At 50.9% G+C, this 11,057-nt stretch overlaps 5 protein-coding genes across 5 annotated transcripts; 3 read left to right on the forward strand and 2 right to left on the reverse strand.

Moving 5' to 3' along the window:
• Nucleotides 1-493: 493 nt before the first annotated feature.
• Nucleotides 494-1,888, forward strand: BDP55DRAFT_566544 (O-methyltransferase; the record flags this gene model as incomplete). The annotated part of the gene is made up of 4 exons (XM_060570513.1): nucleotides 494-824; nucleotides 880-1,006; nucleotides 1,058-1,527; nucleotides 1,581-1,888. The coding sequence occupies 4 exons, from the start codon at nucleotides 494-496 to the stop codon at nucleotides 1,886-1,888; spliced, it is 1,236 nt and encodes a 411-aa protein (XP_060422551.1).
• Nucleotides 1,889-2,713: 825 nt separating this feature from the next.
• On the forward strand, nucleotides 2,714-4,119 carry BDP55DRAFT_684375 (NmrA-like family protein). Its single transcript, XM_060576401.1, has one exon. It carries the CDS (start codon nucleotides 2,903-2,905, stop codon nucleotides 3,980-3,982), a length of 1,080 nt encoding a protein of 359 aa, XP_060422552.1. The 5' UTR covers nucleotides 2,714-2,902; the 3' UTR covers nucleotides 3,983-4,119.
• Nucleotides 4,120-5,241: 1,122 nt separating this feature from the next.
• Nucleotides 5,242-5,535, forward strand: BDP55DRAFT_511796 (uncharacterized protein; the record flags this gene model as incomplete). The annotated part of the gene is made up of 1 exon (XM_060567717.1): nucleotides 5,242-5,535. A coding segment is annotated over one exon (294 nt), but the record flags the coding sequence as incomplete, so codon positions are not given.
• An 85-nt stretch (nucleotides 5,536-5,620) lies between these two features.
• Nucleotides 5,621-7,175, reverse strand: BDP55DRAFT_418000 (short-chain dehydrogenase). The gene is made up of 5 exons (XM_060567426.1): nucleotides 6,796-7,175; nucleotides 6,146-6,739; nucleotides 6,023-6,091; nucleotides 5,865-5,958; nucleotides 5,621-5,806 (listed from the first exon to the last, which is right to left on the reverse strand). Exons 1-5 carry the CDS (start codon nucleotides 6,871-6,873, stop codon nucleotides 5,697-5,699), a joined length of 945 nt encoding a protein of 314 aa, XP_060422554.1. The 5' UTR covers nucleotides 6,874-7,175; the 3' UTR covers nucleotides 5,621-5,696.
• BDP55DRAFT_684383 (uncharacterized protein) lies at nucleotides 7,137-10,365 on the reverse strand. The gene is made up of 3 exons (XM_060576402.1): nucleotides 8,473-10,365; nucleotides 8,145-8,422; nucleotides 7,137-8,091 (listed from the first exon to the last, which is right to left on the reverse strand). The coding sequence occupies exons 1-3, from the start codon at nucleotides 10,104-10,106 to the stop codon at nucleotides 7,478-7,480; spliced, it is 2,526 nt and encodes an 841-aa protein (XP_060422555.1). The 5' UTR covers nucleotides 10,107-10,365; the 3' UTR covers nucleotides 7,137-7,477.
• Between the last annotated feature and the right edge of the window lie 692 nt (nucleotides 10,366-11,057).

The raw sequence follows: 11,057 nt of genomic DNA on the forward strand, positions 1-11,057 counted from the left end.
TCATCGATGCGTGATTCAAATTGGTAGCTGCAGAGTACAGCAATTGAGGCACGCACATCATGTAGAATCGCTTTCTCATTTTGAGGTTACCCATTTTAGCCCAGTCTAAGTGAATTGGCCTACGTGGAATCTCACCCGCCATGAAACCATGAAGTATTGGTCTTTAACTTGGGAGAATAAACGACGATTACCAAGTTGCGAGGGATTACCCCTGCGAGATTGGCATCGTCTGCAGCAAGTTCATGTAGTTTGTTTGTATTTGTTTGTCGCAATCTGGATCCCTGTTCCAACGGATCCTTCGTTGGCGACGTTGGGTTGAGATGTTTGCTTGTCAGTCCTCACGAACACCCAAGCCTTCCACTCTTCCCAGCTACAAATATAGCGGTTCGCAAGCACGCAGCGTGTCAATATTGTAAAGCCCTTCCCGAAAGTCCTAAAAAGACTCGGAACCACCGACTCATTTGATCATAGACCATCAGACCCCTTCGCCAATATGGGAGAAATCGCGGCCCAAGCCCCTTTGGGGCTCAGAAAGCTCGCTCAGGATCTACTCAATGACGTGGGTACATACGACTCGGCCAGCGACCTGACTCCCAGGAATGAGCGGGAGTTCAAGTCCAGCATCATTCAACGAGCGCAAACCATTATCGATAAGCTAGAGGACACTCCACGGGAGAGGGCTATGAACGATTGTATCAAGGTCGGCGAAATGACGGCAAAGCAGCTTTTCAATGCCTGGGGAGTATTCCAAAAGATCCCAGTAGAAGGATCCATCTCGTACAAGGACTTGGCTAGTAGTGTTGGATGTGAGCTGCAGCTGCTCGGTAAGATCACCTCTAGACTCAGGTACATGGAACATTGTTGACCTTTCTATCTCAGTTCGCCTCGCGTGGATGTTGAACTCTACGGGCATCCTAAGGCAAGTAGGTGAGGATGCTGTGGCTCATACCGAGAAATCCAAGATGTTCATCAATGACAACCCAGATGGAGATCTCACCAGAATCGTGTAAGTACGCCGGTCACCCACGCGTCTGCTTGCAAGCGACTGAAATTTTAGCTTCGTACATGGCATGGTGTCGTACGCACAGTTCGAGAAGTACTTTGATGCCTACGGGCTCCGAGAACCACGAGGCCGAACCCATGTTCCATACACCTTTGCATATGACCAGCCAGAGAAGAACGTTTGGGAGGTATCTCTCCAGAATCCTGAGGACAAGAGAATCTTTCTACGTTCAATGAAGGCAATGGGACTGCTTCTTCCGGTATGTGGCGTCTACGACTTCTCCTGGATCTCAGATGCCGCGCATTCAGGAACCGCGGATAGGCCCCTTTTTGTCGATGTAGGAGGTGGTTCCGGTCATGCCATGTCTCTCATATGCGACAACTATGGCATTCCATCGAATCGATGTGTTCTGCAAGACCTTGACACAGTCATTGGTGAGATCACCAAGTCTCAGGATTCTATTGCCTCGCTTGGTGATACCAAGTTGATGGCAATTGACTTTCACAAGGAGCAACCAGTCAAAGGTTTGCCGGCAGTCTCTCAAACCCTTTTGAGAACGATGACTAACGCGAACCAGGAGCACTTGTGTACTACATCCGTTACTGTCTTCACAATTACAGTGACGACTTGGTGGTGGAGATCCTGGCTTGTATCGCAAGCTCCATGGCACAGGATAGTCGTCTACTGATCGCGGAACAGATCACGCCAAACCCGCCTTCGGCTCATACTGCCGCCATAGATCTTCTTATGCTGAGTGTCGGCGGCAAGGAACGACCGAGAGATGTGTGGAAAGATGTCCTCGCCAGGGCCGGGCTGGGAAGAGCCGAGTTCTGGACATCTCCTGGCAACCCGCATGGCATAATCGAGTGCTTCAAGAGGACTTGATCTAGGGTGTTGGCTGTTTTCGACATGATGCCTGTGTAGGTAGATTTGCTGCCTAAAGTACTTTACATCGAGAACAACAATGTCATATTTCCAAGCGCGTTGAAGCTCGACCTGTTCATAGTAGACATGCAACATAAGATAAGGCTATGTGACAACTCTACGAGTCAATATCCTTCTCCTGTGACTTTTATTCGCTGAGTTCCCTCGGCTCAGAATGACTACCACAGCGGACAAAGTTGATGGAGAGATCTGCTACTCCCGCCTCAAGAGGTACGATGGCTGAGTCTTCAAAGATTGGTAAGCTGGAGATCATAGCCACTACCGATTACTGATCAAGCGTTTTGTGCATCACATGTCTGACACGCTCCTCAAAGCGTATTCTTAGCCAAGACAGGTCTGAGGTTGTCTTCCTAGCGGACTCTTTATTAAATTCCAGGAGACACTTGGCCTCTACCGAACCATTCAATCAGAAGTATTATATGGCTGCTTATACTTCCCTTGGTAACCAGTCTAGCTAGTTACTTTCTCACCAAGGTGCGCGGAATTGCAGTGCGCATGCAGTCATCGACGCGTGTCAGTCTTGGCAAGAACATCGGAGAAGAAATATCAGCAGCCTTCTATTTGTTACGTTCTTGACGGATTTTCGTGGAGAAGGCTAAATGTACCATTGAAGCATTTGATCCCGTGCTTTGTCTGATGTCTGGTCGAGTTGCTACTCACCAACCCAATTGGTAGTCGAGAAGGATCACTAATCATCTATTTGTGATCGAATAACTAATCAACAATAGTCAGTCCAAGCTGACCGTTTGACCTCAAGCTTCTCATGAACGACAAGTCAAATTACGTGTGAGATCCGATGGATGGAAGCAGGGAAGGATCTCTCACGGAAGAGCTTATAAGGAAATGCCGTGGCTCCTTGCAGGGAGAAGAGCACCCCACAACTGCTATGATTAGCAAGGAATACCACAGTAAACGCAACTTATTAGTCTTAACTCACTCGAAAATCTCATCAATATGGCAAGCCGCCGCATCTTCGTCATCGGTGCCACTGGTGCCCAAGGCCTTCCCGTCTGTCGAGGTCTTGCCAAGGATGGTGGCTACAGTCTACGCGTCTTGACGCGTGACTCTAGCTCTGCGAGAGCGAAGCAACTCACAAAACTTGGAGATGTTGAATTCATCGAGGGAACTTTCGCCAATGAAAGTGACCTACGCAAGGGATTCGCCGGGTGCTGGGGTGCTTTTGTCAACATCGATGGCTTCAACTGCGGCGAGAAGACGGAGACTTACTGGACGATCCGCTGCTACGAGTTGGCAGTGGAGCTTGGGATCAAGTTCTTCGTCTTTGGAAACCTCGACTACGGTTATAAGAAGAGCGGCTATGACCCAAAGTTCCGATGCGGACACTACGATGGTAAGGGTCGTCTAGCCGAGTGGATGCTGCAGCAGAGAAAAGGCAACAACATGGGTGTCGCCATCTTCACCACCGGCCCTTACATTGAGATGACGATCTCCTCCAAAACAATCATGACGCCACGGGTTGAAAATGAGGTTGTCACATGGAGAGTTCCCCTCGGTGCTGGCGCAGTTCCGCATGTTTCCCTCGATGATTGCGAGCACTATGCCCGCTGGCTCTTTGACCACCCCGAAAGATCTGACGGGATGGATCTGGAGGTAGCCATCGACCATATTCACTACGCAGACCTGGCAAAGGCGTTTGAAAGGGCCACGGGAAAGCCAGCTCAGTACATTGACACTCCCATGGACGTCTACTTCGACAACTTCCCAATCTCAAGTCAACCTGCCGGATACAACGCCGATCCCGCGGACCCAGCGACTATGTCTGTTAGGGACAACTTCTCAGGTTTCTGGACAATGTGGACGAACTCTGGGGGCAACAAGGGAGTCATTCAACGTGACTACGCGCTCTTGGACGAGATTCACCCAAAGAGAATCAAGACAGCGGAAGAGTTCTTCCGCAAGGAGAGCGAGAAACGTCGTCTCGCTGGTCTTGGGGGACTTTTTGAAGTCATTGAGACAAACAATCTTGCATCTATCCTGAAGCTTGGCGAGGACAACCGACAGGGAAAGTTGTAGTTGGTTGGATGAGAGCTACGACTTTTGTAGCAAATCTGTCGAGAATCTAGCAGTTATCTAATAATGGGCTATTGCCCTCGCAACTTTCAGGCCTATAATACTATGCATTCGATTCTAAATTCTTTATAATGAATGGGAAACTCTCACGTTTTAGGCATTCGAACATGCTTGACTTGGCACCCGGACATTGCGGAGATTAGGTTGCACCAAAAGTCCGCGAGGCAACCTTACTCAACCTCATCTGCCCAAGCCATACAGCATTCTTTCTTGAAATCGGAGACCCTCTTATTGCTTCAATCTCTCGAGATACTCATTCATATCGTTTCAATCTGTACAATCAGCTACGGTCCCAATTTAGTCGAGGCTACAGGTCCAGTTGTTGGAACCATTACGCCGCAATGCCTCGTAGAAAGATGCCCGATGCCAAGGACCGCCGAAAGCGCCAGAATGCCAACGCTCAGCGGGCGTACCGTACTTGATCCAGTAGCTCTCCTGCGTTGTATTGTACTCACTCTACGTCAGGTGCAAGGCAGAAAACCAAGGTCCGGCATCTCGAGCAGATGGTCGCCGCTGCGTGGGTGACGCAAGAAGCAGCCTCACAAGACCGCGCTAAGGAGGTTACAATCTGCCCTCCGTGTCCCTCTGCAGCAGACGACACGACAAATAGAAACGTGGAGGCGTATACTGCTTCATACAACCTCACAGCATCGGAAATCTACCAGGCGTTGCAGTCTCTCTCGGCTCATGAAAACAGGAAAGGTTGGAGCATCATGGTGAGAGAGAACTTTACTATTCGTGACGTTGTTAAGTACGGATTGACAGTCATGGGGTACTCTATGGACCCCGTACTTTACGAGAGTGCATTGTCGCTTTCATCGCGCGAGTGGATCGAAACCGTCAAAGCGAGATGCGGCGGCGTCGACATGAGGCAAGTCGTCATTGCCGGCCTCAGGATATTGGCTCATCTCACGGCACCGGAGGAACGACCTGCACTCGAATGGGTGCTGCCGACCTATCCTAGACCTTCGATAGACGCCATCAGCTTGAGATCGATGTCATATGCATCGGCAATGCGTGCCATCGCAGCTCAGCTCGGCATGACAACAGAGTATCTGATGGACGAGAACGCACAGTCACTATTCTACAGCATTGCAAATAATCGCCTGAGCGAACACGAACACGACTCGAGCGACGATGATACAGCTCTTCAAAATATCACCCCTGATTTGAGACCGACCTTCATCCAGCGTGTCCGGGCTCATCATCCTTGCTTCGACCTGATGCCATGGCCATCATTCCGCTCCAACGCCATCACACTCGCTTCCGAGGCCTCACCGCAGATAGACGAGGACGACCTCTGCATCGACATGCTGAGTGGGGGCGTTCAATGTTGGGGCTCCGCGATGGGATCCTTGCATGGGCGTGGAAACGGTGTGCCGTGGGATGGCCGCAGCTGGGAAGCGATGCCATGGTTCTTGGAGAAGTGGAAGTTGGTTATAAGAGATGATAGAGACGGTATGATACAGACTAGTGCTTGGTGGAGGAGTTTACGGGGTTGTTAGTATGCAAGAAACCTTGAGGATGACTGACAAGCTCTGTTGCGCCTGTTTATCGGATCTCGCAAACTTTTCGACATGTTTCATTGTACATCGAAGAGAAACATAGGAAAGAGAGAGTGAAACATGAAAGATCTTGGTAGACCAGCGCAAATCCATCATGAGATATAGGGCTTGAGCTGGGTCTCTGTCCACTCCCAGTACCTCTTGCCCAGCTCCTTGTCGCGGAGATCCTCTCTTCCAGCTGCAAGTTGACCAAAGGGGACCACTAGAAGTTCCCGTTAGTATTATACACAGAACTTGGGAAAGTCGGTTAATCATCTTACCCCAGCCACCGTTATTCTTCTCCGTAATCGATGGGCTTAAGCCAGCAAAAAGCTCGGTGTATGCACCGTTGATCGGCTTGTGCGCGAGGAATTTCTAGTGAATGCATCAAGATGTGGTCAGAGATGGAAAGACGGCAGGGGTCTAAAGCAGCACTCACCACGATGATCCACTGCCACAGCGGCATGGTACGCTGCAAATCCGTCATGAAAACTCCGGGGTCAAGACTCTGGTCGACGCTGTAAGTAGGTGCATCCATCTGCAAGCTCAGTCGCCAACTTACAACGCTAGTGATCCCTTCTCCAGATACTCTTCTCGCAAACTCGGTTCCATGTAAGACGTTACCGGCCTTACTTCTCGAGTACTTCTGCATTTGGCTCTCATCCTTTGCATAATCCATATTGCTGAAATCGATTGGCGGCTTCGGTGCCATAGCCGCCGTGCTAGAAGATACCCAGACCACACGGACCGAGTCCCTGGGCGCAATCTTGGCGGTGCCAGATAGCACCGGCCGTTGGAACTGAGTGAATAGGAACGGGGCGAGATTGTTGGTGCCCAGTTGGAGCTCGTAGCCCTGGGCTGTCTTGGACCCCGGCGGCGGGGTCATGACGCCTGCGTTGTTCCAGAGGACGTCGAGACGGGTTTCCTTGCTGAGGAATTCTTGAGCGGACTGCTTGATTGTCGTCAAGTCGTTGAGGTCTAGGTGCAGGTACTCGGCGTGGCCTTGGGAGTTGGGGTACAACTCCTTCAACTCTTTGATCACGGCTGCGGTCTTGGCTTCAGACCGGCACGCCATGTAAATCTTGGCATTCTTCTCGTAGAGAATCTTGGTGAGCTCCTTGCCTAGGCCGCCAGAGCTGCCTGTGACGATAAAAACCTATGTCTGTGAGTCTTGGAACCAGTGTTAGCGGGGGTGTATAGGACGAAAGTAACCTTGTTGCTCTGATCAGGCAAATTTGCTTCAGTGAAGCTGGCCTTTGGCGGGAACATGTTGCTCAACGCGCTACCCATCTTGCTGACTTTTTTGAAGCTTGAAACGTTTACAGGATTTGGGAAAGACTCCTGTGATGTACTTCATGGTCGTTGACGTTATATACACTGCCGTGCAATGTGTGATGGACTTGGATCTACTTTCAGTGCCGGCCGGCTCAGCTGCAGTCAACGTAAGCATCTATCAACAGTAGGTCCGGGCAACTTGGCAAGAGACTAGAACAGATCGTAAAGCAGGGAGACAGGGAACGGCACATCACTGTGCAATGGCTCCATAATATGTGGTCAACGTAAGCAAATAAACCTTAATTCGAGAGCTCCTGGAATCCCTTGCTAGCTCCCGCTCTTTGGGTTGCCCGCTTATCTCCGGGCTTACACCCCGGGACCCCGTGCCTTGTGTTTCGGGCCACTGGCGAAGTATATCAGTTCGTTGTCTATAGCGAAACGCCCGAACGCCAAATGCGGCGGCTTCAGAACAACATTATTGAGCTAACCGCCCGTAATCCAAGGCAAAGTATGCTGTCAAGGATGAATTGATGATGGACTAATTGGGTATCTCGGGTGCTACATCGGCGGAAGGAAAGAACGATAAGAGAGTGGCAGAGAAAGCATCGTGCCCAACAACTCATGGAACATAACTCAGAACACTCGCGTCCATCCTCTGGCCATTTGTATCTTGGTAGCCATCTACTCCGTAGTATGACGGATCGTGCTGCTGTGCCCCGAGCATCTCCATCCCAGGTTTGATCGTGGCTGGCTGTTGGATATCAAAATGCTGATCGAACCCAAAGTCTAGAGTCTGTCCCTTGGAAAGAGACTGTGACTCGGGAAAGGGAATATCGGCAAGGAAGTTAAAATCAAAGTCCGGAATTGCAGGGTCACCAAATATGTCCAACGGATCCGGGATCTCCGGCGTTGTGCCGCTGGTCGTTATGGTCGACGGCGAAGTGTCCGTCGCCGTGAAGAAAGACCCTCCCGTCTCGGAGCTTGAGGACGGAATGACACTCGGTGGGTCTTGTAGTCCTCGCTCCTGGTTCTCAAGCTGTTGGTAGCCCTTGAAGAGCGTGAGCTGGAGGTTCCGAGCGATGTCGATGACCTTTTGCTTCATGCCTCCCTCGACAAAGCTTAGCTCACGCTCAACCTCTTTTTCGAGCTGTCGGCGGACAAGTGGCGGGAGCTCGCGTCGAAGGTAGTCTTCGTAGCCGCCCAGGTTCGTGTCGGCATCCTCCGCATTATGGTCTGCAAGAGTTAGCATCAATCCCTGGCCCCCTCGGGGCAGAAAACAAGCTTACACGGTGACGGGATCTCCCGCTCTCTCACATCGGGGAAGACGATGCTGTAGACCTGGGACCACTTCTCCCCTTCGGTGAGTTCCTTTGCCGACGTCTTCTTCCGGGAACGAAGCTTCTTCTCCTGGTCCTGTGTGATGCCATCTAAGACCTCCGGTTCGCGTACGTCACAAGCGTCTAGGGAGCGGGCGTGGGCTTGCAGAGCCAGTTGGGTCTCAAAAGACTGGGAGCAGCGCGGACATGAGAATTTTGGAAGAGAATGCTTGCGGTATATGTGCTCCCTGGTGAGTCGTCAGCAGTGAGCGCATGTATGAAGAGAGGATGAACGTACTTGATACGGTGGACGTGGTCCCACCCTGGCCCGCAGCACGGTCGTTGGGTCTTATATTTCCTCGGGTTGTACTTGAAAAAGGGACACGCAAGCTTTGCGCCTTCAACAACGTCTTCCTGTACTTTGGAAAGTTTCGCGCGGGGCAACCGATTCTCCTCGCCCTGTTCGTCTTCGTCTTCATCGGGCGCCTGATCGCCTGCCGACCTGTCGTGCTTTATCAATGGATTTGCCTTACGCCCCCTTTTGCCTGTGTGCATAGCCACTTGGCGGGCGCCATCCGCTTGTACCTCTGCTGCAGGTTGATGCGCATCTACTGCCCCATACGAAGATACGGATGCTCTTGACAAAGCGCCGAGTTTTGGTGGTGACGCCGCCGAGACAAAGGATCGTGGTGCTGATACTGGAGGACGTCCCCGTTTGCGAAAACTCGTGCCTTTGTTGACATCGCTTATTCTCCTATCAGTGTAGCCTGATCGTGATTGTGCCTGCGGTATGGTCATGGGTGCTGGGACTACTGGTGGTGCACCTGATGCCAGCGGTGGTATCCCCGCGAGATCTACCATTGAATCATAACTCGGAACATAAGTCGCAGATAATTGTGACCCTCCTACTGGTGGTGGTGGAATTCCTAATGGAGGCGGCCCTCCTAGTAAAGGTGGTCCTGCTAGTGGTGATTCTATCAATGAGGTTCGCGGTGGCGGCGGTGGGATAGCAATATTCGAGTTCCGGTGACGAGTGACGGGCGCAGGAGCACGTGGAGCCGGAACCTGACGATACATGAAGCTTTCGAGTTCATGCCTGGATGAGCTCGGCACGCTAGCAGAAACACTTGCCGGCATTGCTGGAACAGACTCGAATAGAGCACCATCTGCAGCATCGCCGCCGGGGACAGCTTCAAGCAAGGCTTCGATTTGCGATTCATTCTCTTCCTCCACCTCTTGTTTCATTTTCTTCCTTGTGTCCAGCCAGCTCATAAATGAGGACATGATCCTATCAACTATAAGGCTTTGGACCTTCTTAGTGCGGTCCTCATTCTTCTCTGTTGGCCCGTCCTCAGAATTGGATGTGCTACTCTCGGTGTCACCTTCGGATTTCAAACTTGACTTCTCAAGAGCCAAATCATCTGTGGCATGCCCAAGCCGGACCATGATTTCATTCTGTGAGGTTTCGGACTTAACGTTTCGGTCTGCCGCCAATAGGAGATTTTGGGCGTCTTCTCCCGATGCAGCAGCACAAAATGCGTCAAATCCATCAGCGCCTGTGGATGTGGCCTTCTTTTTCTTTTTTTTCATTGTCAAATCTAGTGGCAATGAAGATTTTTGGCTGGTTTGCGAATGAGAGAATTCGGCATCGAATACGGTTGAATGTGAAGTGCTGCCTCGCCGTAGAGATGGTGAAGCTCGGTTGAGCTTGGTACATTTCTCGCCTTGCGTCTCCTGGCTGACCTGCAGAGAGCCTCGAGATGAGAGCTGAGCAGGAACAGTCGAATCCGGCTTTTTGTCCTCTTCTTGATGGCGAGAGGAGATGACTTCGCCGTCGACGTACTCGGCATCGCTTGGATGAGACGAGGTGTCGGACAAGTCTCCGTCTTCGGTGATGGGAGCCTTTCCCTTATTTGGGGACGGGGGGCTCATTGTTGTGCGTCGCGTACAGGCCCTGTCTGTACAACGAGGTAAGCTGAGGCCGATTCCCCAAGTTCTTGGGTCGAAATTTGGATGTTGAATTGAACGGATTAGATTTGGAAGTGAGATAGAACAGGAGGTTGAAGATGGGGGAGTTGGTCAGATTGAGATGCTCAGCTTTGAAAGGGGAAATGGGCATGGTGAGTTGTGCGCCGCTGCGCAAAACTCGGGGGTGCACTGCGGCTGAAGTGACCCACATGGCCGAGCGCCGCGCCCCACTAATGGGCACCTGCCGTACCCCGGCCGGCTTTCTGCCGTCTTTGAAGCCCACGGTTCGTTTGGAGGTGAGCTTGTATCCTGCAGAAATGTGCAGCTGTCATGGAATGAGATACATTATATATGATGTAAAACTTAATACTGCCATGTATATGTATGAGTTCATGCCACATGTGTCGGTCTATCTATCATCCTGCGAAGAGTATTACTGAGGTAGATACCTTTGTCTTACTTGCTCTCGAAATGTAATCCACACATCAAAGTTACACTCTCATAACCTGCTCGTGTGAGTTTGACACCTTCTCGTATCGTAATTGTATTGAGTACTCATCACCTTCTTGCAGCCAGTACTCAATTCTATCATCTATCTCGCTCATATGGGTAAGGTGTGCCATAGTATGGTAGACGTCCTTGCCTATACTCAACAGAGAGGCTTTTCACCGAGCTAGACATTCCTCAAGAATGAACGAGGGCGGGCCACTTGTATACACCTCACAATATGAACTTTTCCAAGGTTGTCCCATGGTGTGATCCCATTACGACTATTGACAGCAGTGCAGTGAAAGCCATTCTTAGAAAACTGGGCTAATAGGTGCTTGCGTGCTTGGTAGTCAGGGCACTGCTGAAGCATAACACTCTCATTTATGAATTGCCAGAGTGAGAATCCAGAAGCAATTTCGACTCATG

This window comes from Colletotrichum godetiae (genome assembly GCF_030913485.1).
Source record: "Colletotrichum godetiae strain CBS 193.32 chromosome Unknown BDP55scaffold_84, whole genome shotgun sequence".
Taxonomy (NCBI): domain Eukaryota; kingdom Fungi; phylum Ascomycota; class Sordariomycetes; order Glomerellales; family Glomerellaceae; genus Colletotrichum; species Colletotrichum godetiae.

Coding starts and splice junctions, on each gene's coding strand:
- BDP55DRAFT_684375 (XM_060576401.1), top strand. CDS start 2,903: ATGGCAAGCCGCCGCATCTTCGTCATCGGTGCCACTGGTGCCCAAGGC.
- BDP55DRAFT_418000 (XM_060567426.1), bottom strand. CDS start 6,873: ATGGGTAGCGCGTTGAGCAACATGTTCCCGCCAAAGGCCAGCTTCACT. Junction 6,092..6,145: donor GAGAAGGGATCACTAGCGTT/GTAAGTTGGCGA, acceptor AGCGTCGACCAG/AGTCTTGACCCCGGAGTTTT. Junction 5,959..6,022: donor TGTGGCAGTGGATCATCGTG/GTGAGTGCTGCT, acceptor TGCATTCACTAG/AAATTCCTCGCGCACAAGCC.
- BDP55DRAFT_684383 (XM_060576402.1), bottom strand. CDS start 10,106: ATGAGCCCCCCGTCCCCAAATAAGGGAAAGGCTCCCATCACCGAAGAC. Junction 8,423..8,472: donor GACCACGTCCACCGTATCAA/GTACGTTCATCC, acceptor ACGACTCACCAG/GGAGCACATATACCGCAAGC. Junction 8,092..8,144: donor GCGGGAGATCCCGTCACCGT/GTAAGCTTGTTT, acceptor TAACTCTTGCAG/ACCATAATGCGGAGGATGCC.